The 24,444-nt window shown below is 36.6% G+C and overlaps 1 protein-coding gene across 1 annotated transcript in view; it reads right to left on the bottom strand.

Moving 5' to 3' along the window:
- The window catches only part of BCAS3 (BCAS3 microtubule associated cell migration factor), a 594,659-nt gene that overhangs the window by 278,838 nt on the left and 291,377 nt on the right, over positions 1 to 24,444 (bottom strand). The window contains exons 20-22 of the mRNA XM_029926997.1: positions 20,063 to 20,187; positions 17,928 to 18,093; positions 15,227 to 15,327 (exon numbers count right to left, since the gene is read on the bottom strand). Coding sequence (XP_029782857.1) covers positions 15,227 to 15,327; positions 17,928 to 18,093; positions 20,063 to 20,187 — 392 coding nt within the window. The remainder of the gene's footprint in view (positions 1 to 15,226; positions 15,328 to 17,927; positions 18,094 to 20,062; positions 20,188 to 24,444) is intronic.

The following is a 24,444-nucleotide window of genomic DNA, read 5'->3' as shown; positions in this document are numbered from 1 at the left end:
ACAAGTCTAAGAGAAATTTTCAATTTACACCAGTATATTAGAATTGCTAAGAAAAATTTCTTTCTATAGCTTTGAAATTGCACACATATTGGGATAGAGCCACGCTTATCTAGATGACCACTTAAGAACAGAAGAGATACTATTCAGCACAAATGTTTTATCTTCACTGTTGTTTGTTAACAACAAAGCATCTTAGCTGTGCCGTCTGGTGTCTCAGTCAGAAAACACTTTGAACTGAGACGAGCAAGAAAACGTCCAGAGAGAACAAGGATACTATTTCCATTAATACCAACTACAACTAACAACTATCTCTAGTGAGTTTTTATTCTATCCAAGACAATGTGTGAAGCTTTTTGGATGAATAATCCTAATTAATCTAACAACAATCTATGATGTACGTATTTTTAATTTCCCATTTTGAAAGCCCACAGAGGTTAAGTTACTTGCCCAAGTCACCAGCATTTAGTAGAAATAGAATTTACAATTGCAAACTCCAAAGACCGTGTTCTTAATCTGAAGTATAAATTGTCTCAACTAATCTTGCCTTTACCTAACACGTTCCTTATTTTAAATTAAAATTTTCATACAAACATGTAAAAGATGTTAATCCTCAAACATCAACTGTATCATTGATTTAGTCTCCATGATTTCTGTGTTCCATGGCTCCTTAATCTAATGTAATCATTTTATCATCTTAATAAAGATGTATCCTGAGAGCGAAAAATTACGTGACCACAAGTTCAGAACACAAGGAAGTTACAGACATTGAAGGGAAGTTTACATGTAGTAACAGAAACAAAAAAGTACCTTAGGCCACAACTCTACATTCTCTATAATACCCTTGAAGAATTAGAAGACTTCATGTTAGAAAATATTGAATTGATGTTATATTTAAAAGTCTATTGACATAAATATGGAAGGACCACGGGCACCTGGGATATAGCCTTGGAAGGCAGCAAAGTGCCCAACAGGAAGGAAAAAAACCCCACAAAACTAAAACCAAAAAAAAAGCCTCAAAATACTCCTTATAAATCTCAGTCTGACCCAGACTTGACATCCTGTAAGAGTGATTCTGATGTTCTTCATGTGGTCATAAAATACAAAGGAAGCATAGTAGAAAAGGCAAGAAACGGATGGTATAAAAGCAATGAAGGCAATTCAGTGTTTCTTGTCTCTCCACCAAGTTCCACAAAATCACATGGCAAAAAGCCTCCTGTCATATGACAACAATGAGGAGAACACATTCAGACTGGAAAGAGACAATCTGTGGCATTCATCCACCCCCCTTATGCCTCGGTCACTGGATGGTTACCTTTAGTAAGATAAATCATGAGAAAAATTTTTTTTCTAAAAAGGAGAAATTCAGTGATGTAAAAAGCCTATACAACATCAAAGCTAAAGTAAAGTTTTGGCTTACATGAGAACGCACGTTCGAGACAGACAAACAGAGATATAATTAAGAACTGAGTAGAAAGGCTCAACTACAGAGGCTGCCTGGTATTTTCCACTTTTCTGGAATAATAACTAAAAACTATTTTACAATCAGTAGAGCCTGAGAATTATAACACAGCAGAAAGTATCGTTTTTGTATCAATTAAAGGTCAGTGGATGAGTGGTCCTTTTATTAATGGCAAAGAAGTGTAGATACACACATAAGCAACACTACCATAAAGTAGAGATTTTTGTTCTAACAAAATCCATATTTATGTGATTATATTTCCTATGGTTGAGAGCAGCTATAATTAATGGATTTCCCTCCTTCTCTTAATGCAGCCATTTGTCAATTCAAATACAGAATGTCCAATCAATTTTGATGTATTTAGTAAGCAATTTGTCAAATGGTGCTATAATCCAGTTAATATATTAATTCTTGTCATGGAGAGAGTTCTGACAACTACAGTTGCCCCTTAAGCAAAGCAGGGGTTAGGGGTGCCAAAGCCCCCACAGTAAAAAATCCACATATAACTTTTGACTCTCCCAAAACTTACTACTAATTGCCTACTGTTGACCGGAAGCCATACCAACAAACGATAAAATAAGCTAGAAAAAAGAAAATGTTCTTAAGAAAATCATAAGGAAGGAAAAATAAAGGTATAGTACTGCGGTAAAGCGATTCACATATAAGTAGACCCATGCCGCTCAAACCCACGTTGTTCAACGGTCAACCGTTAAGTACTTTTCCATAACTGGCTTAGAAAGAAAAATCTGTACTGGGCCTCACAGGTTCCTCTTGGGAGGTAAAACCTCCACGCCCCGATCCCTGAGAGCGTGCCGTAGCACGTTAGTTAATAGGAAAACTACTTTGCCGGAATAAAAATGGCTGGGTTCCACTGGACGGTTTGGCCGATTCCTGGTGATCAGCTGGGTTTCTCTCATTCCCTGTGTGTCTCCTACGCTTTTAATAAAGTTAGCATGCCAATACATGTGACGCTAAATGCAAAATAAGCAGGCTTCTAAGAGAGGAACAAAGGTTTACTAAGGAAATGTACGCATCTTAAACTTAAAAAGTGCTTCTATAAGCATTTCCCCCATTCTAAAAACGCCTGCATGTGAATTGCTAAGGAAGTAGTCTCAATCTTTTATTTTTCCTATCCCAACATTCTTCAGGCAAGTCCTCCCACCTGCACTTAAGACAGATACTGTACTAACTAAGGCCACACAGTCAAGCTTCACTTTACACTGTGTGACGCTCTGGACATGACTGCTCTTGTTTTGGAAATAGATTTCGTTTGCTGGTCACTGTGTTATCTCCATCTTTTTCCAGGTCTATCTATGCACAAGGAGCCAGAGAGAGAACAATTAGATGTGCAAGGATTTCTGATCTGGGGTCCAAGTTCATATCACAGAAGAAATCTGGACTACAGTGACCAAGAAAGAATCAAATTCTTTCTGAAACTTTTCCCTGAGAGATTTAACCACTCCAGTTTGGGCAGAGCAGATGACTAGAAGACAGGTTTTTAACACGTCACAGATAACCTCCAGAGCACCTGGGCATATCTGGCAAATACTTTCCAAAGATGATAGCTCTTTCCATGTACTACATCCAAATCTCAATATTTCTCTCAGGAAATAAAAAGCAAAGATGAAGGCAAAGCCCTTCCTAGAAAACAAAACTGAAAACTATGGCAACAAATTTTTTTTGAATTACAAGAAAGAAGAGGAATGCTACATTCATCCTCCAGACCTTAGAATCCCCTTGGTCCATTTATGAACCATGCGAGAGCAAAGAAAAAAAACTGTGAAGTGATTCGGCACAAGGCTGTGTATTTTAAAACCTGCAATGTGCACTGGTCCCCAGACTACCAGACGTCCCATTGTTTCATGTGTCTGCTGAGAAAGGTGCCCTATGTGTCAGAAAAGCACACTGAATATTTTTCAATGACCCAGGGGGCAAAGGTCACTTATTATAAATGGATAATGAGACCTAATGCAGTGCTCTGGGTATGGACAAAGAAAGGGTCTATCCATAGCCCCTGGTGGGTTGGTCATTCAGGCTTTTATTTCCTCTCCACACTTAATGGAGTCAAACAATTGACAGAAATTCTATAGAGAAGGCTGAAACTGAGAGAAACAACTGTATTCTAACTCTGATAGACAGACACAAATAGCGACCCTGAAATGGCGCCAGAACTCCTGTTACCACTAACACAGCAGACAGCTGTAGCGTTCCCCCTCAATTCCCATTTAGTCATTTGTCAGCAATTAACCTTCCTGATGGAAGCGATGGCACATCAAACCACGAGCTCCTGCCAATATCAACCCATTACATTATCGCAGGTAAGCAGACCCAGATCATTCTGTTCTAGCTCCTGCTTTTTGAAGAAAAGGGCAAACCGATATCCCCATACCCTCCACCCTATATCCCCACTGCTAGACTTACAAAATGACCGTTCTGGGATAGCAGGGGCTGATTATATGAATTTTAAATTCAGGTGGGATAATATAAATGACATCAGATAATATAAGTGACATCTGTGCTGACAGCTCAGAGCCTGGAGCCTGCTTGGGATTCTGTGTCTCCCTCTCTCTCTCCTTCAAAAATAAACAAACATTAAAAAAAATTAACAACAAAAATAAAAATACAAAACAGCCCTTTCAAAAAAACTTTCTTTTTGTTTCATATCCGTTTTAAGAACAATTAAGACAGGAAAGTGGACTGACAGGTACACTATTTTTTCCCCAAATGGTAAAATGCTAAAGCAAATGACAGAAATACTAAGATTTACTTCATCATTACATTGTAACAGAAAGGGCTTCTACTTGAAACATCTCGACAATAAATCAGCAATGAGAGAAAAACCCAATGAACTATACCATAGATGTGAAGGTCTACATAAAGATATAGGAATCAATAAGAAATGCCTCCCATAGACACAAAGAGAAAGAAGAAGGAAAAAGCGTAATCTAATCTAAACTTTTTAATCTATAATTTATCAAGTTTGCAGATTGCTGATGGCAGTTTCCTTTCACTATTCAACATCTTTACACTAAAGAAACGGTATTTAATTTCACAGTGTTCCTCAGTTACACAGCATATATATGGCTAAGTTCAGGGTCAATATGTCTTAAGCTTGTAGTCCCTCGAAGAAAAACACCATTTATCTCACTAAAATTTTCTCTCTATGGAAGGACATGTCAGTTGATAAACTATCATTTAGAGAAATCATCAAATACAATTCAGTCTGAAGTGGTTTCTTAACTACCTCAGATACTCAGACCTGGATAGAGCAGTAAGACACACCCAATGGCCAACAATAGACTATAAATACTCTTTAAATAAGTCCTACATTACAAGTTTCCTCTACAAGAGAAAAACATTTCTTTCTTCCCCTTCCACCCTACCCACTCTTGGGCAAATATTTATTATGGACAATGCAAGGAAATATTGTTGAGTACCTCCATCATACTTGGTACATACCACAGTAGCAATGCAATCCAGGATGTTAAGTTAAATCTAATGTCACATTCAAAAGAGAGCAGCTCAGAAAAGTGCTGCGTATTTCATCGCTTTTCCGAGGCGCCGACAATGACCATAGGAGACAAGACCGATAATATTTTTCCTTTATCAATATGTTCAAAATATATCACCACGGTATTGTAAAACCAATAAAACAACAGGATAGTAAAATTCTAAAATAACTTCATTCTAAGCTCAAAAGTGTGACTTTATGTTACAAGGAAAAATATATATTTCTATTTTCATGGTGATAGCCTGTTGGACAGAATCAAAAATCTCTAGATTCTATTCTTAAATACACTGTTAACTTGTGATTTTCATACTTTTATATGTAATATAACTCTCAATACTAGTTTTAGGTACTATTGCCCCTTCATTATATATAAAGACTAAAATAAAAGTGCTAGTAAAGTCGAAGAGATTGGTCAAACAATAACATTTTTTGAAAGTATGCATACCAAGACAGAGCCGAGCTATTCAAAAGAAACTCAGAACTTAGTTCTCTTTACTATAATAAAAAACTAAGATTTTTGTCAGAGCAACACTGTTCCCTGAAAGTAATGTTCCAGTTGGAGCTTTTAGAGTGATTAAAACCACCTTCTTACATGGTGTGCTGTGTGGAGTATCACAATACAACCTCATTGCTTCTTTCTACACTCTCTCTGGTATAAGACTATTTCACAGAAAGTGTACCTGAATTACCAATTACATCCAAAAAACCAAAACAAAACAAAAAACAAAAACAAACCAAAACAAAATTTAAAAGGGAGCTGCAACGTGTAAACACACATATGGAAGTTTTGGGGTAATTCCTAAGAGCCTACTGAATATCACCACAGCACCCACACAGAAGCCACACTGCAATCACCGATTCTCTTTCCTTCTCTAGACAACATAGTTCCCTTAATGTTGCAATGAATGGATGGCATAAGCTACTGCCCAAGCCAGTTACCCTTTCCGGCTCACTTTTCTTCAATCACCAAATCCTAGAGATAAAACCTCCTCAGCCACTTCTCTCCAGCCCCACTAATAACTTCTTCCTTCTTTGAACTTTAGTACCAATTAATTTGTGCTATCTTTTTTTTTTTTTAATTTTTGTGGGTTTTTTTCATTTTTAATTTTGAGAAACATAGAGCACAAACAGGGGATGGTCAGAGAGAGGGAGACACATAATCCGAAGCAGGCTCCAGGCTCTGAGCTAGCTGTCAGCACAGAGCCCGACACGGGGCTCGAACCCATGAACTGTGAGATCATGACCTGAACTGAAGCCGGATGCTTAACTAACTGAGTCACCCAGGCGCCCCTAATTCATGCTATCAACACAGCACTTATCACAACGTACTATGGATACTCACAGATATCTTTCTTATTTGTATTTATGTTAGAAACAAAAACTAATAAGAGTCAGAAGTAAAACTGCAGAAGTGGCATAATGAAAAATTAAGATAATACATTGGTTTTAAGTATCTGAAGTTTAAAAATTAATTATGATCATACATTTCCACTACTGGCCACATATGAGAGACTTGATTTACATTATCTCCTAAAATAACTAAATTAGGCCTAAGCAAAAGGCAATTTTGAACCCTTCACAATAAAGCTTAGGAATAAGCATAGATATAGAATCAAATTTATTCCAAGTATTATGAATGCATCCTAGGAATAAAGAACAATCCACCACTTAACAACATGAAACTAAAAATGCCCAGCGTCCTATCAAAAATCATCAGGAATATAAAGAAGCAAGAAAACACACCTCAAACCTAGAAGGACAATCAAACAATAGAAAAACTTCCAAGAAACATCATAGTGGCAAAAGGAATTAGAACACTAGGATTCTAAAACAGCTATTATACAATAAATGTTCCACATGTTCAAATACATACATGATGAGGAAAGAAATGAAAGATATAAAAAAGATCCAAATGGGACTTCTAGAGATGAAAAATACGATATTTGAAATTTAAAAAATATATTGGATGAAATTAACAGCAGATTAGGCAAAGTAGAGTAGAAGACCTACTGTATTTAAATATGTAGAGGGGCACCTGGGTAGCTAAGTTGGTTGAATGTCCAACTCTTGATTTTGGCTCAGGTCACGATCTCATGGTGTGAAATTGAGCCCCGTGTGGTGTCAGGCTCTGTGCTGGCAGCCTGGAACCTACTTGGGATTTTCTCTCTCTCTCTCTGTCTCTCTCTCTGTCTCTCTCTCTGTCTCTCTCTCTGCCTCTCCCCTGCCAGCATGCACACACACTCTCTCTCAAACTTTTTTTTAAAATGTAGAATACTATATGAAATCAGAGAAAGAAAGGAAGAATTTTTAAAAATGAACAAAAATTTGGTAAGCTGGGAAAATATCAGGTGGTCAACATACATACACCTGGAGTCACAACAGGAGAGAAGGGGAGTGACAAAAATGTTTGAACGTATAATTCCATAAAAGTGTTCAAATTTCGCACAAACTATAAATTCACAAATCCAGGAATCTCATCAACCTCAAGCAGAAGAAAACCACCCTATGACATTATAGTTTAATTGATGTTTTGTTTTTTTCTAACTTATTTCTATTTTTCTACTGTTACTGTTTCTATTTCACCGATTTCCATTCTGATCTTCATCATGTTCTTTCTGCTTTAATTTACTTTATTTTTTCTAGTTTATAAATGTGGAAGCTGAGGTCACTGCCTTCAGCACTTTTTCTTCCATACCATTAGGCATTTTCTAGCCCTACAAATTTGCTCCTGAAACTGAGGTAGTGCCACCCCATGCATTTTTTTCTATTTTCTTTAAAGTTTTTCTTTTGAAATGATTATAGATTCATGAGAAGTTACAAAATAATACAGAGTAGTCATCTGTATAGCCTACACCTAGTTTCTATTTATTTATTTATTTATTTATTTATTTATTTATTTATTCATTTATTCATTTATTTGTATTTTTGAGAGACATAGACAGTGTGAGCAGGGAAGGGTCAGAGAGAGAGGGAGACACAGAATCTGAAGCAGGCTCCGTGCTCTGAGCTAGCTGTCAGCACAGAGCCCGACGCAGGGCTCGAACCCACAAACCATGAGATCATGACCTGAGCCAAAGTCAGAAGCTTAACTGACTGAGCCACCGAGGCACCCCACCTTCACATAGATTCAAAACAGTACAATCCAGAGATCTTATTCAGATTTTGTGAGTTTTATATATCCAGTTTTACATACACTCATTTTATGTGAGGGTATGTATACGTCTGTATAGAGTTCTATCAAATTCTGCCACGTGTTAATTTATGTAACCTCGACTACAATCAAGACACAGAACTATGCCATCACCACAAAGATCTACCTAACCCTTCACAGTCATGTTCAATACCTTTCCATCTAAAAATAGAAGGTCTCCAAGCCCTGGTCAACACTAATGTGTTATTCATCTCTAGAATTCTGTTATTTTTGAGCATGTTATATAAATGAAATCTGTTTTCCTCTTGGTGTTTTTAAGATCTATAGTAAGCAAACTTCTGAGATTGGCTTTCTCACTTGGCATAATGTCCTCGAGATTCATCCAATTTGTTGCATGTATTTATACCTCAATCCACATTCTTTTTCTTGAATAGAATTCTAAGGTACGGATCTGTTCTGCTGTCATTTTCATTCAGTTTAAAATAATTTCTAATTTGCCTTTTGATTTCCTCTTGGAACCATGTATTATTTAGAAGTATGTTGTTTAGTTTCCAAATATTTCTGGATTTTCCAGAGATCTGTTATTCATTTCTTATTTAATTCTACTGTGATCAGAGAATATATACTTTGTATGACTTGAAAGCTTTTAAATTTATTGAGACTTGTTTAATGGCTCAGAAGATGGTCTATCCTTGTCATTACTGTGGACTTGAATAGACTATGTATCATATAGATGGAGGATTTCATGCAGTCTGATATTCATGTAGTAACTCAGGGTTTCAAGTATGTTTCTCTTAAGCAGAATATAGGTGGGGCTTATTTTTTACCCAATTTTATAAACTGATTTTTTATTACAAAGTTTAGATCATTTATAACTAATATGAGTACTGATACACTTAGGGTTACATCATCTTGCCTATTTATTTTTATTTCCTTTTATTTTCTTTCTTGGTGTAGGCTATTTTGGTTTCATTATATATATAACATACATTTTATTATACACATCACAGTTTACCTTCAAGTGATATTATACCACTCAAACATGTTATACAAACCTTAGAATAGTTCCATTTCCTATACTCCTTGACTTAATGCTACTGCTGTCATACATTCTCACATACACACACACACACACACACAGACTACAATACCGTGTGTGTGTGTGTGTGTGTGTGTGTGTGTGTGTGTGTGTGTTTTAAAGACTATAATACACTGATACTATTTTGGGGTTAACAATAAATTTTAAAGAGACATATATCATTACCCCCAAACCCCATATATTTTATGTTTTAACCATATTCAGTATTCTTCATTCCTTTCCATCTGGTATCATTTTTCTTCTGTGACTTCCTTTAACATTCTATACAGAACATATCTATTGCTGAGCATTTCTTAAATCTTTTGTATATCTGAAAAAATGTTTACTTTGCCTTCTTTTTGAAGGATTTTTTGGGGGAAGGGGATAGAATTCTAGGTTAACAGTTCCTTCCTTTCAGTACTTAAATCTGCCATTTTTATCAATTTTGCCTAGGTATATAACATCTTTTTTCCCCCTCCATCTGCTTTTAGACTTTAAATGATTTTGAACAATTTGATTATAATTATGTACTTTGGTATGGTTTTCTTCAAGATTGTTGTGCTTGATATTTATTGACCTTCTAGAATCTGTGAGTTTATAGTTTATATCATATCTGGACATTTTTTCACAATTTCTCTTGTCCTACCACCCCTCCTTCAGGGACTCTGCTTTCAAGTACAGATTATCCTACAGCTCAGGGAAACTGTTTAAAATACTATTATTTTGGGGCACCTGGGTGGCTTAGTTGGTCAAGCATCCGACTTTGGCTCAGGTCATGATCTCCAGCTTGGAGCCTGGAACCTGCTTCAGATTCTGTATCTCCCTCTCTTCTCTCTCTGCCGTCCCCTACTCACTCTATTTCTCTCTCTCAAAAAAAAAAAAATAAATAAAAACATTAAAAATTTTTTAAAATATTGTTATTTCTGTGTTTCATTTTGGACAACTTCTCTTGGTCTATCTTCAAGTTCACTAGTATTTTCCTCTATAATTTCTAATTTATCCTGAATACTATCCAGTACAACTTTCATATGTAGGCTTTCTTATTTTAGAACTTTGATTTGAGTTTTTAAAATTTCCCATGTCTCTGCCTAACTTTTCAAACATAACAGAACAGAATTACAATCTCTTTTAGAGTCACTATTCCTGACCCTGGATGAGCTACAGGTACTGTAACCTCTAGGATTCTCTGATGGCTGTTTCCTTGGCTTCCAGTGGTTTCCTACAACCACCAGTACTATGTAGAATACTAGACCCTCTGCAGATGTTCAGAGTTCACATTCTGTGGAAATCCATTCTCTCTGATGGCTTATCCAAGAAATTCTAGGTTAGGAGTTAGCAAACAGTAAATAGTTAGGGCTTTGTGGGTCATTATTACTCAAATCTCTGGTTATAATTTTTAAGTGGCCATAGGCAACATATAAATGAAGTGAAATGGTGTGGCTGTTACAGCAAAACTTTATTTATGAAAACAGCTCATTATACTTTGCTGGTAGGTGCTCTTCCTCGGTCTTATGGCCTCTCCGCTCAGTGGCCTCTGTATTCCACTCGGGTCCCCCCATTCACTGCGGTGCAGCCCAGATGCTCTTTCAAGGCAAGAAATGCAGGCAGTTGTAAGGCCTGCCTCATCTGTTTCCCATCTCTCAGGAGCCACTGTCTTTCAATACCTGGTGTCCAGTGGCTCGAAAACAGTTGTTTTATATATTCGGTTTTTTTTGTTGTTGTTTCAGGCAGAATGGTACACCCTAAATGGAACCTCGAGAAATACCCAATAAAAGCATTATATTCACACATACAAAGTTTTAATTCCAATTGAAACATGTATGTCCAAAGCATATATTATATGTTTTAACCATTTTCTGTTTCTCGTTCCTTTCCATATGGTGTCAAAGGTTCTCCCCACTTTTCCTATAAGTGCTTGTAAAGGTAGAGAAAGCAATTATATCCCCCAATAAAACAGAGAGAGGTTCTATGGCTCCCAGTACCTCTCCTATTGTGTATCAAGGCTTGTTTCTGTTGAATGATCTCTTGTTCCCATTTAACAAGGAAAATTCAGTAAGCTTACAGAGGAACTTCTCACACACCCATGGGTTATCTCAGAAAGAAGTTCAAAGTCTGACCTCCCCCAAGCAAAGCTAGTTAATGTCAGCAACTGAAAAATATTGCTGCTGCAAAATTACCTGAAAGAAAAGGAGGAAACATTATTTTTCCCCTAAATAAAACTTTCCCAAATCAACTCAGCTAGCCCTATCTTTAATTTACAATTTGGGAAGCCCTGAAGCAGACTAAAGAAAAAGCTATTGTCTATTTTGGGATCATATTCAAAGCTGGACGGTGTTTGTTAGTGTCTTCTAATGTTTATCTTTGTTTTTGGCAAAAAATAGGCACTGAAATAAAGTGCCTATTTTAGAAAAGGTAATTACAGTATGTAATTTTTTTGAAGGGAGAAAAACTTCTTTGTGTTAACACAAAAATTACTAATTTCCTCTGCTATAATCTTTTTATAAACTATTCCCAAGATTTCCTATGACAAAAGCAAACATTTTTTTCATATTAGATTCTTGACTTTTACCTTTACTGAGCTATATAACAGGATTAGATTACCATCTGTATATTCATTTTACACATTTAAATTAATCAACATGCTCAAACCATTTGAATTTGCTGCTATTCGACTTCTGTTTTACTTACCCAGAATGGCAATTCCCTATGGCTCAACCTAATAACAAAGACATCTCCGGCTCTATAGAATAAGCAGCATTCTGGTATGATTCAATTTCTGATAGACCTAAAGGCCTCAATCCTGTATCATTCCCATTCAAATAACATAGGTGGGAAATGTGACTAGAGTTAAGAACACAAAATTTAGAGTTTTTACTTCCTTCCCTTGAGAGTTAGGTGAGAAGTCTTCAGTGCTGCAGGCAAGTGTCCCTTCCCCTCCCCCACCGGTCACCTTTTGCTACATATGCAGAACTCTGTTTACCACCTAGCAGTGTATTTATTATGATTACAGGGCTGGAAGGGGAGGAGGGATTCCTTGCTAAACATCCTGCTCTCCCACTCTCTTCTCCCTGAGACAAAGTCTCTTTCCCATTTCCATTTCCATCATGCTTTGTCTACTATTATTATAATTTCCGGAGTTTGTACAAGTCTGCTTCACTTGGTCCACAGATCCAAATACAAAAAAGAAAATTCATGTAACATCTGAAAAGTTTGCAGGAGAGTTTTACTTCAAATTGTTCTATCTGAGAATACTTTTAGTAAGATATTTATCAATTTTTCAAGTTGGCAAATAAGAGGTGATTTCCAATATGGTTATGTAAAACAAAAAGCTTCCTGCATCAGGTATGGTATCCTTGTGTTTTAAGAGGTCACAACATCATCTCAAATGGTTTCAGTAAGAGGAATTGGAAAGAAAGCAAGAGGGTAATAAGAATGTCTTCTTAGTGAGGCTCTAACTTGCATAAAGGAGTCAACAGACGGGCAGGTAAAGACATTCTCTCTAAACTGGCTCCAGCACTGCTTTTACCAACTGTATTTCAGGCTTTTACTCCTCTGACGCCGATGTCCAGCTTTTGCATATTTAATTGCTTCAGTCCTATAATATACGGGCATGCCCAAGGACTCTCAATCAAATAGCCTTTCTTTGTATAAGAAAACAGGACTTTAAAATCGGGCTAATTCTGTGTCTCTACCATCAATGTAAAGAAGTAAAAATTATTACAAATATACCTAGCTCCTAGGTGTTTTTATAACCTATTAAATTATATCTACAGTGACATTTCACAAAGTAAGAGAAAACAAAATAATTATATCCATCACTGGGATAACAGATATTACAACATGGCCAATATTGCATAGTCAGAATAGGTATTTCATTATTAAGTCCCTGAAGTCTATTACTTGGAATTCAGTACTTCTGAGATAAGAAACAAAGATATAGAATGATACTTAAACTGTTTTTACAGTTTTTACAGAACTTTAGCAGCCCTTCATTGACCATAATAATACCGTTAGAAGAGCAAGTGTTGTCATTAATATTTTATAATTATCAAATTATTGAGAGGTGGTTTGGAACTTGAGCTCAGGCCTTTTTATCCTTGGCCCAAGCTAGTCCATCTGGTATGGTCTAACACGAAGTGCATTTATATTACATTTTAATTAGAAACTGTAGCATCATCAGTGACTACTTTCTTTCTACTGATCTCTAATTATTTTCTCTTCCGACTCTGCACGTCTCACAGGTCTGTCCTGCCTTCTCCGTTGTACGGACATAATTCAAGCCCTCTCACCTTGCTCCCAGATCACGGAGGCTCCACGGCCCTCCCCTCCTCTGAGCCTCACATTACAGCACTGCCAGGGCGATCTTCCTAAAATGCGGTTCTGATGGTGTCATTCCAATGTCTGAAAACATTGGTGGCTTGCTACTGCCTATAGTGGTAGTTCTTAAACTGTGCACCTGGGGATCTCTGTAACTCTAAGAATTAGACAAAGGTGTTTAGAGCCGCTAAAATCGAGTAATGGCAATCAGCTTAATTTGCCAACACACAAAAATTAAGGGACAGAGATGCATTGGATTTATGCTCCCATCTTTGTCTTATATATCTGGGACTTGCTACTGTTTGTCTGCTGAACACAATAAATAACAAAATATCAAAATAACAAAACAAAGAAAACCAGTACTAATTGAGTCAACTTTTCCCAATTCAACACTATTTTCACCACTATTGAGAGGCAGGGGGAAAATGTTCTCCTGATTTTCATTTGATATCATACAAATTGCATTTTTTTCTAATTAAAATGATAAAAATTAAATACATGCTCCGGTAACCTAGAACCTAACAACTTTTATATACTCTGTTTCTTGAACCTGAAAATTACTTATTCTACCCCTCTGTGAGGGCTCTGGCAACTAGTCATTGCCCCCACAGTTCACTAATAGACCATCTCATTTTATTTCACTTTTTTATTAAATGCCCATCTCTTGCATTAGCAAATTCACTGAGAAAAGAAGCAACATATTCTTCATGTTTAAACCACAAGTGTGCCTGACACATAGAAGTCACTCAGTAAATACATGCTGGAAGAATCAGTGAGTTCAAATTATAAGAGATCAAGACTGCCAATTATTTGATACTATTATGGAGTTTCAGAAATTTCAAGGAAAGTCAGTAAATTTTCTGTTTTCAGTATAATATGTAACACATTATAAGCATAAAATAAAATAGTTTTAGAACTATTTTACTTCATGCTGCATAAAAACAGCCAGGGAAGATAGTAAGTTCAACACAACAAAACTCCATTAAAAGCATGTCAATATTGATTTTTAGGAAGTTTCTTAAAAATATATAGTGCTCACAACCATCAAGTGAAATTAAGGATCCATTCAATTCTACAAAATTAAATTATAATTGTAGAGAATTTTTAATTCTATGACCATAAACTGGGTAATAAATATTAAATTATATTTCCATGTCTCTCCTACAAAAAAGACTGTTTCTAGCTCACTGTACATTTTTCCCTTACAGGAAGAAAGAACATGGATCTCTGTAAATGCTAGGGTTTAGATATGAAAGTAAACAAACAAATAATTACCCCATGGAGTTGCAATCATTACTCCCTTGTTCCAAGTAAAATTCTACAAAAACAAAAACCTGCTAATACTTTCACAGTGAGAGGTGCTTAATTTTTATGTGTGTCAGAAACAGATACTGAGTTTTATAAAGTTTATTATATCCTAGTATCCTAACTAAAAAAACCTTCAGAGACCATAGTTATGCCCCCATGAACTTCTATAACTGCAGGAGTATCTCACATGGCCGAGAATAGGAGGAGCCAGAGGCATACTTAGTGTGCGCCAAGGCTTATGGTTTACATTTGTATTAAATATCTTACTTGTCTCAATCTGACTGTTTACAGCCTATGGCCTATGGACCAGTGGTCAAATGCATGGCTGAATTAAAAGTCAGCATTTTAATATGAAATCTCAAAATACTGTATGGAAGATGAAAAACAATGAAAATTACTTACGGCCAGCAAGCAGGAACTGATAATACTGGACTGCATCGGCAGCAAGGAGCAGAGGGTGGTTTGCATTAAATGGTGGTTGCAATTCATTCCATTGTGGAGTTCTAAGGAAAGAGCAGAGGAATATTAATATTTAAGCTTAATAGATGGGATGTAAATCACCATCACTGTCACCACTTATAGACACTGATATAAACTCACACTATCTGCAATCATTAAAATGAACTTGTTGAAGTGCTGAAAACTGAAATACAAGGCCATCTGCTTAAAAAGAATAAAAAGGGCCGGTATCACATAGAGCCGATATTAGTTTAATGGCAGAAGACCTTCCAATAACACAGACTGGACAGAGAGGGAATGTAGAATTCAAAAGTCACAACCAAGCAGTTCTAATTTTACCTAATTTCAGACAACTTAGAACTCACTATTCTTAGGATATGTGTATATTTTAAAATAAAATAAAGCAGGTAAAGTGGTTTTAAAAAAAACACCATGCAGTTAAATTAATGGTTGACTTATTACAGACCTAATTAGCATTTGAGTTCCAAAATAAGCCATTCTTATTTCAATGATGGTGCAGTAATTTTAATTAGATCTGCCTGTTCCTAAATAGCTTGATAAATAAGATATTGATCAGATCAATCTAGTCCAGTAAAGTAGTCGTTAAGAATGCTGGAGCCTCCAGAAATCAATAAAGCAATATTTAAAATGTCAAAAGGAGAGGGGTCATCTTCATATCCAACTTTGTCTGTTTCCTTCCGCACTTGTCAGGACAAATATTTTTCTGCCTCTTCTGTAACACTGTACACTAAATTGAACAAGTATTATTCTAGATTTTATTTCTCTCTAATTCTTGCTTATAAATAGCGTAATGATCATGTACTTTTGAGAAGGACTCATCTACGGCCATACCACCCGGAAGGCGCCCAATCCCGTCTGATCACGGAAGCTAAGCAGGGTCGGGCCTGGTTAGTACTTGGACGGGAGAAGGACTCTGATTCTTAGTAAACATTTCTACAGTGCTTAGCCATGATATCCTGGGGAGTCACTTTAAAGGGAAACCTTCCTGTCTATTTATATTAGTTTCCAGTCCCCTTAATGGCTGTTTGAATGTACTATTTTCAGTGAACATGAGAATGGAAAAAAAAGAAGCACTAAAGCTCTATCTGTGAGATAGAAAACAATCCAAGTCCAAAAAAATATAATACAAAGATGCAAGGACAAGATAATTCAAAAGGAGGCTTACAACAAAGACAACTGAAAATATATGATCACACAAAAATCTGTACGTGAATCTTCTTAGCAGCATAATTCATGACAGCTAAAAAGTGGAAATGTCATCAACTGATGGACAAACAAAATGTTTAAACAAATGGATACACTCTGGAAAACAATGTGGAGGTTCCTCAAAAAACTATCCATAGAACTCCCCTATGACCCAGCAGTAGCACTGCTAGGGATTTACCCAGGGGATACAGAAGTGCTGATGCATAGGGACACATGTACCCCAATGTTCATAGCAGCACTGTCAACAGTAGCCAAAACATGGAAAGAGCCTAAATGTCCGTCACCTGATGAGTGGATCAAGAAGATGTGGTATATATATACAATGGAGTACTACATGGCAATGAGAAAGAATGAAATCTGGCCATTTGTAGCAAAGTGGATGGACCTCGAGGGTGTCATGCTAAGCGAAATAAGTCAGGTGGAGAAGGACAGATACCATATGTTTGCACTCATAGGTCTAACAGAACAGGAGAAACCTAATGGAGGACCAGGGGGAGGGGAGGAGGGAAAGAGTTGGGGAGAGAGAGGGATGTAAAACATGAGAGACTATTGAATACTGAAAACGAACTGAGGGTTGAAGGGGGGTAGGTGGTGGTGATGGAGGAGGTCACTTGTGGGGAAGAGCACTGGGTGTTGTATGGAAACCAATTTGACAATAAGCTATTTAAAAATAAATAAATAAATAAATAAATGGATACAAATGTGGCATATCCATGCAGTGGACTATTATTTGGCCACAAAAAAGAATGATACCTGGATGGACCTTGAAAACATTATGCTAAATGAAGAAAGTCAAATGCAAAAGGTCACATTTTGTATGAGTCCAATTATATGGAATGGCCATAGCAGGCAAATCCAAAGATATAGAAAGAAAATTGTGATGGGCTAGGGCTGAAGGGTTGGGGGAAAATGAGGAATGACTGCTAATGAGTACAGAGTTTCTTTTTGGGGGTGATAAAAATTGATTGTGATGATAGGTACACTACTATAGGGAAACCTACTGACAATTCTGTTTAAATGGGTGAACTGGATTGTGTGTACATTATATCTCAAAAAAGGAATTACTGATATAAGCCACAGCAGGGGTGGATCAAAATAATTCTGCTGGGCGAAAAGGAGTAAGAAAAAAAAAAGAGTACACTCACTTTGACTCCATTTATATAAAATTAAGAAATTATAAGCTAATCTCTAGTGACAGAGAGCAGTGGGGCTCAACAGATGAGGTCGGGATATAGAGGGGCAGGAGGGAAAGACAACAAAGAGGCAAAAGAAAACATTTGGGGGCAATGGATATATTTATAATGTTAATTATGGTGCTGCTTTCACAGATATATACATGTCAACTTTATCAAATCATACATTTTTAATATTTTACATTTCAATAAAGGCCGCTGCAAACAATGGCAGGAGGTACTACCTAACCAGAGTCCAGCTGGCTCGAGGTGACGTCATCACTTCCAGCGGGGTGTCGTCACTAATCTTGGGGGCAGTGCTGAGTGGTCGTGGCTCCATCATGTGCTCCACTAAGGTCCCATAGCAGCTAATAATGTAGAGAGATTCCACGACAACTTGTTTGGACTGATCTACAAACAGAAAAAGAGAACCTGGCTGTGTGATAATGGCAGAAAAGGAGCACAGCGTAAATTTTATAAGTTACTGACCTTTCTGAGGCTGAAAGAGACCTTTCTGAGGCTGTTGAGAGAAAATATAGCAGGAAATTTTTCACACGGTGCCTCCCCTGCCTAAAGGTTGCCTCTTAAAGTAGATGCTAATGAATATGAGAACCTCTGTGCTATCAAGATATTTTTAAATCTTAAGCAATTAATTTCAAGAATGTTGAAAATATACTCCAAATTCTACCACAGTGGAACAATATTTCAGTTTTTTTATATTTGTCTTCAACGTAATTTGTTCCACGTTACAAGAAATGAATAACCCCAGCCGGGACCGGGAACGACTGAATGGAAAGGCACATCGTACGGACTAAGATTCAGTCACACAGGACACACTAACTCAACTGCACGAGAGGCTCTCTGTGTGCCTACATTAGCCCAACTTCTCCTCCACTTTCTCTCAGAAAACTCTGTCTTTTAAATCTGGATTAAAACAAACAAATGAAAAACACACAAGTCTTCCCTACCAAATCCTCTTTCTTCTTTCCTCTCCATGGGATCAATGGCCCCTTCGGTAAATGAAGACCGTGCATACTTCAAGGCCAGGTGCTGAATATGGATCTAATCAAATGACTCTTTAAGGAGTACACATGTCCTCACTACCAAAACAGGTTTCGTCCTCTATCTTGGGTTTTACAGTAAACCTAGGAGCATATAAAATCACTCATGAATGCTGGGTGGGTCACCTTATCTCCATGCCAGAGGAATCAATTACAGCTGATTTGAGAAAATGGCTAACGACCAGTCAGTGGGACATAAAGGAGTAGTAAGTTAAAAGGGTAATTAGAACAGAAGGGAGAAGCATTTGAAATTGAGCTTCACAGAGGGTTTTAACTAGTAACAAAAAGTCATTTTGATAGCATCATTAAAACCAAGGAGGTAACAAAAAATAAAGACAGGATAAGAAAATGGAAAGCCCACATACTTCACTGTAGCCTCTGCCGCGTAGGCAGGGGCCTGCTGTGCCTGAGATCCTATTTCCAAGGAAAGGGTCACAGAAAGGCGATAACACGGGAGAGGGCTGATGTCTGACTGCCAGTATCAAGCGTAAAGCAGAGCCATTTTGCCAAGAACAATACAGCCTGTGGAACTCAGCAGAAAAGTGCCTTGCTAACAACGCCATTTCTGACCTACTTTAATAGTGCTGAAATAACAAGGACAAATTGTTAACACTCAAAATTAAATACCTGCTCCATGAATGCAGGCACTTTTCTGCACAGAAACAACAAGGAATAACATACTAAAACCATAAGTATGTAAGTTTGAGGTACTGATCTTGGTGAGTGAAGCAGGGATAAAAGAAAACTATATAAGTTCAAAGGAGCGATGGTTACTGTAGAAGATGACTCCTATTTCTGAGTGGGAGCCTGTTTCACCTTTTAATTTATAACATGACAGAGTTGTCAGTTTTTTCTTTGTTTTTTAAAGTCAAGACTGAGCTTTAGAAAACCTGGGTTCACACTCTGAAACCAACTCCTACCTGGTGCTTTAGCTAAGATATTTAAAGGCGCTGATCCGAGCTCTGTCTCTAAAACAAGGATCACAAGGGTTTTCCTCTCCACACCTCCAATGGCATGGAGTTAGCTTGTCAAAACGGCAAATGTAAAAAAAATGTATAATGGTATGGAATTAACAGTGTTGAGGACACCGGTAGACTGTGGCCAACAAAACAAAATACAAACATTCAAATGGGCTAAAAGTTTATTTCACATTTATAGTGAGAGGATAGCCTTTCTCCTTGATGACGCTTGTGTAGTTGAGGACAGACATGCTAACTGAATGGAAAAATGGATTAAGAGAATACTGGGTCCAAGAGTATTCAAGAAGAACCACTATGAATTTGACTAAAGGCAAGTTTAAGCTTCAGAAAGCTACATACCTTTTTCTCTTTTCAGACCTGCATTATTCGCAAACCACGATCTGGATGTCCCAAACATTGCAGCCACGCAAAATTCTCCGCCCATTGATTTGCTGGGTGAAATTTGTGGAGGCGGTTTAACTTTGCTTAAAAAATAAAATGACAGTAAAAAAATTACCAAGATGGAATTACAGACCTCAAGATAGTGACCTATTTTCCTTAAAATTCTACCTCTAAGTATGCAAACCCTCCAATGTAGACATGCATTTTGCCTTAAGTAATAACTGGCAGTGTGAGACTGTGTTCTGCAGTAAAAGTAAAATTATTTCAAAATTCTGGATATTATCAGAATAGTAACTTATAAAAACAATAAAAATTAACTCCTTCTTGAAGTATGTACTGGTGAAATCCAAGTCATTTCTTTTCAGATGGATAACATTTTTCTGGAGGTTTTAAAGGAGAACAATAGAATCAACATAAACATCTCACAATAATAAAATAGTTTATCATTTCATTTTGATATAGAAGACGTGGGATTGACAAGACACTTGAATGCAGACACCATGTATGAAAATAACAAGATGATACAGAATGAAACCCTGTAAATGGTCTCAGCCACAATGCTATGCACAGTGAGACACCGAATGGGGAGAAGATCGAATGCTCTAAGACAATTATACTCACTCATCTTCTATTTGTTACTTTTTCTTCATGGGTTTGTGAAAATGGTGCGTCTATTTTTGTTCTGTTCTTCACATATTTGAGGACACATTAAGTAACTGATGTAACTACCATAAAAATGTACTTCCTTTCTTCTTTACTTTCTCCAATTTAGCTTTCATACCACCAACTTCTAATATCAGCCTTTCATCTTCTGTGACTCTTTGGACTTGGCAAAGCCTCCCTCAAAGCTCACTGACAATCCTGCTGACCACCTCTGATAAACAATAGTAAGGTTTTCTCTAAATCATACACCAGAAAATAGCCTCACTGCATGCTGGTCAAGATCATAGCCCTGTTGGGACACCAGAGCACTAATGTTCCTACTCTGCTAGTCAGTCTCCAATGTCAAATCACGTTATTTCTAAATCCTTTTGTTCCCTATCCTTTATCTCTTTATCTTTTCATAAAATATGATTAGGTAGAGAAAGATTGGGTTTTGGAGTCAGGAAGAAACCTGAATACTGCCACTTATTAGCTGTGTGACATTGGTTAGGGTATTTAACTTCTCAGAGTTCAGACTACTAATATGTAGAATACAAATAGTAATGCCTACATCATAGGATTACTTAAAGCACTTTTTATTATATTTGTTCTCTAAATATGCTCCCTGGTTAGTAGTCCCACCTGAGAACTTCTTAGGTATGCAAATATTCATCAAGCCACACCTCAGTTCTGGGGATTCGGCTAAGAATCTCTGGGGTTTTTTTTTTTAATTATCTTTTTTTTTTCTTTTTAAACAAGCCCTCCAGGAGATTCTAATACATGTTCAGGTTTAAGAGCCATTGTATTAGGGAAAGTACATAAAGCAATTAGGACAGTGCCTACCCATATTATGGTACTCAACAATGTTAACTGTCTTCGATATGGCACACAGACTTAACCTAATTTTCAAAAACATCGGACTGTGCTTTGGTTATCTCAGTTTCCAGGTCCTTATGACACTTGAAATAGTCTTCCACATACTTTATTTCCCCAGGCTTCAGCTCTGACATCTTCCTGCTAGGAAAAGCAAAAAGCTTGGATCAGAGGCCACTGTGACTGGTCGTTTTGGTGTCTCCCTTTGTATCAAATCTCTGGTAATGCACATTGCCATATAGGAAAAGGCCTCTTCTTTCCATCATTTACATTTCTTAATCACTCCACATCATCGCCCATAAAAATCATACCCATGCCTAAATACCAACACCAGTCACAGTCAGACTTAGACTTTCACTGACAGGGAATAAAGACACAGTTTTTTTTTAAAAAAGTTTCTCTGAGGAGATGAATCTGGTTCTACAGTTTTACATCTTCCTTTCTGCATTTGCCACAACTACAATAACCTACCAAAAGGAAGGAAGACACCAGCCCGAACCTCGACCTACACCAGAACAAACATGTACCCTGACTCCATTATCCGGGTAGCCAACATCAATCGGCTTATCCTTTTCTGGTTTTGATGCTCTCTGTTGGAATACCTTGGAGTATAAATCCTCCTTCAAAGCCTTTATTTTCATCACTGACCTGCTAACACTGAGCTAGTAAGTTCCTATAACTAGCATATTTTAGTTTCTCTGGTCACTGTTAACCCTTAGGAGTTAAGGGAGGTTGGAGAGAGGAGGAGAGAAGAAAACCATTCCAGAATTTGTTGAAAGGTGTTTCCAATTATGTGACTATGTGTTTTTACTAGAATCACTATCAGGAAACAATGTACAATGTACAAATAAGCCTTCGGAGGGACAAATTCAAAGCTCTTTGCAAATTACTAAATGCTATTTTTGTTTTTGTTTTTTTAAAGCATGTGGTAGGCTACAAGATAGAATACAAGTGAACAGCATGACATTTCTTAAGAGAGACTATGATACATATAAAATGTGCCTACTGAATAGACTTAAAAAATGTTGCTATTAGGCCAGATAGTTACCTTGACAACACGGTAATAGAGAGTAGAAATATGCTGAGATATCAATTTAATCTTTGGCCATGCAAAAATATATTCTATATGTGTCTTTTAGCTTATTGTCTAGTCAGTCCATGGCAAAAGCTAAAACTTCTTACGTTTCCATAATGTTACACATAACTGAGTATCTGAGCACACCACTAACAAGCATCAACAGTATTATCTTACACAAACTCATTATCTGCTGCAGACGGTAAGTGTCTTACGATAAAAGTATGCTTAAAACTATGTAAAGAAGCATCATTTTAATGTTTAGACCTTATTTCTTCTTTTTCCTCTGGTAGGGCCTTCATAAATCATATTAGTAAAAATTTGTGCTAAGTGATGAGTAGGGTTTTTATCCCTGAGAATAACCTGCCACCTTGTACACGGTACACTGCTGGGTACTGGGGATGGAGCACATTTGGTGAATATATTTAAAGCAAGTCATTTCTATCATTGATCTACATTTGGAGACTGTGGTATTTAACAAAACAGAACATAAAAACATGCATGTGTCTAGAAGACTTTCAGAAAATAAAATAATCTGAAGATTACTATTAATAAAATATTCCTACCCAAAGGGAGAAAATTTAATTTTGACTAACTTTGCCCTTTATCCTAAGTTTTAAAAAGACCAACACCAGGAATTTTGGATGGAAGCAGAAATGAACTTTTCCAAAATGAACCAGAATACTTCTATTGCAAAATAACATTTTGTTGGCAGAAAAATAAAACAGTGAAAAGTGAAACATATGTGGATGGAATAAAAGATAAAAGTATTAGCCTTGTAAATCACGTTCAGTTATGAATTGGTGATCCAACCATTTTAGGAAAGCATTCCATTACTTCCTTTTTTTTTCTTTCTTCCTCTCAACATCTCCCTTTATCCTGGGAGAGGAACTTCATATATCCCATTACAAACATTTGCAAGTTTAAAAAGAATAACTCTGGGTGTTCGGAGGCCTTCCCTCATTGATTTATTAATTTATTAAATAGTCTTGATATAAAAAATAAAATTTCAATGTATATGGTATCCAGAAATTCAATTGTGTTGCTTATGGTTTTAAATCAGAAAAAAAACATTCCGATAGAGCTGACAATGGACTCCTTTCTACTGAGAACTCTTGCTCTTTACTCCCCTGAGTCCATCATAAATAGCCTCATACTCAAAAATTAAAGTAAAACTTGGCTTAATTTGTGAGCATTATGTAAAAGAAAACTGGAATGAATTCAACTTTCACCATATTGTGCAAAATAATGATCGCAGAATATCATATTTACTAAATATGTTATAAGAAAACAACATAATAAAAAATTAAAATAAACATACAAAGAAACAAAAAAACAAAACAAAACAAATAAGGTACTAAATTTAAAACTCTGGAGTTTAACTTTTTGTCACTCCTTTTTGGGAGACCTAACCATGTAAATGTTGAATGAGAATCATTTTCACTGCCATCAGAAGTTCTGAAGATATTAACATTAGGACATCTTTCAAATACTTATAAAGAGACTACTGAAATTACCCATTGGCTTTCACTGTATTATGTAATCCAGTCAGATTAACATATTGAATTTCTCTTGCCTTTTTTGTTTCTCCACACCCTACTGCAAAGAGGGGGGAAAAAAAGCAAAACTAATAATATCTGCTTTAAAATTACAAAAAATTACATCCATCTGGAAAAATCGACTATGTCCCATAGAACAGGACATAAATGGGGTATCTGTGGATGGCATGAAAAGCAGCAATGAGGTCCAG

This window comes from Suricata suricatta, chromosome 17 (genome assembly GCF_006229205.1).
Source record: "Suricata suricatta isolate VVHF042 chromosome 17, meerkat_22Aug2017_6uvM2_HiC, whole genome shotgun sequence".
NCBI classification, from domain to species: Eukaryota; Metazoa; Chordata; class Mammalia; order Carnivora; family Herpestidae; genus Suricata; species Suricata suricatta.
Note: the sequence above shows the minus strand (reverse complement) of the source record. Positions and strands in the feature narration are given on the sequence as shown.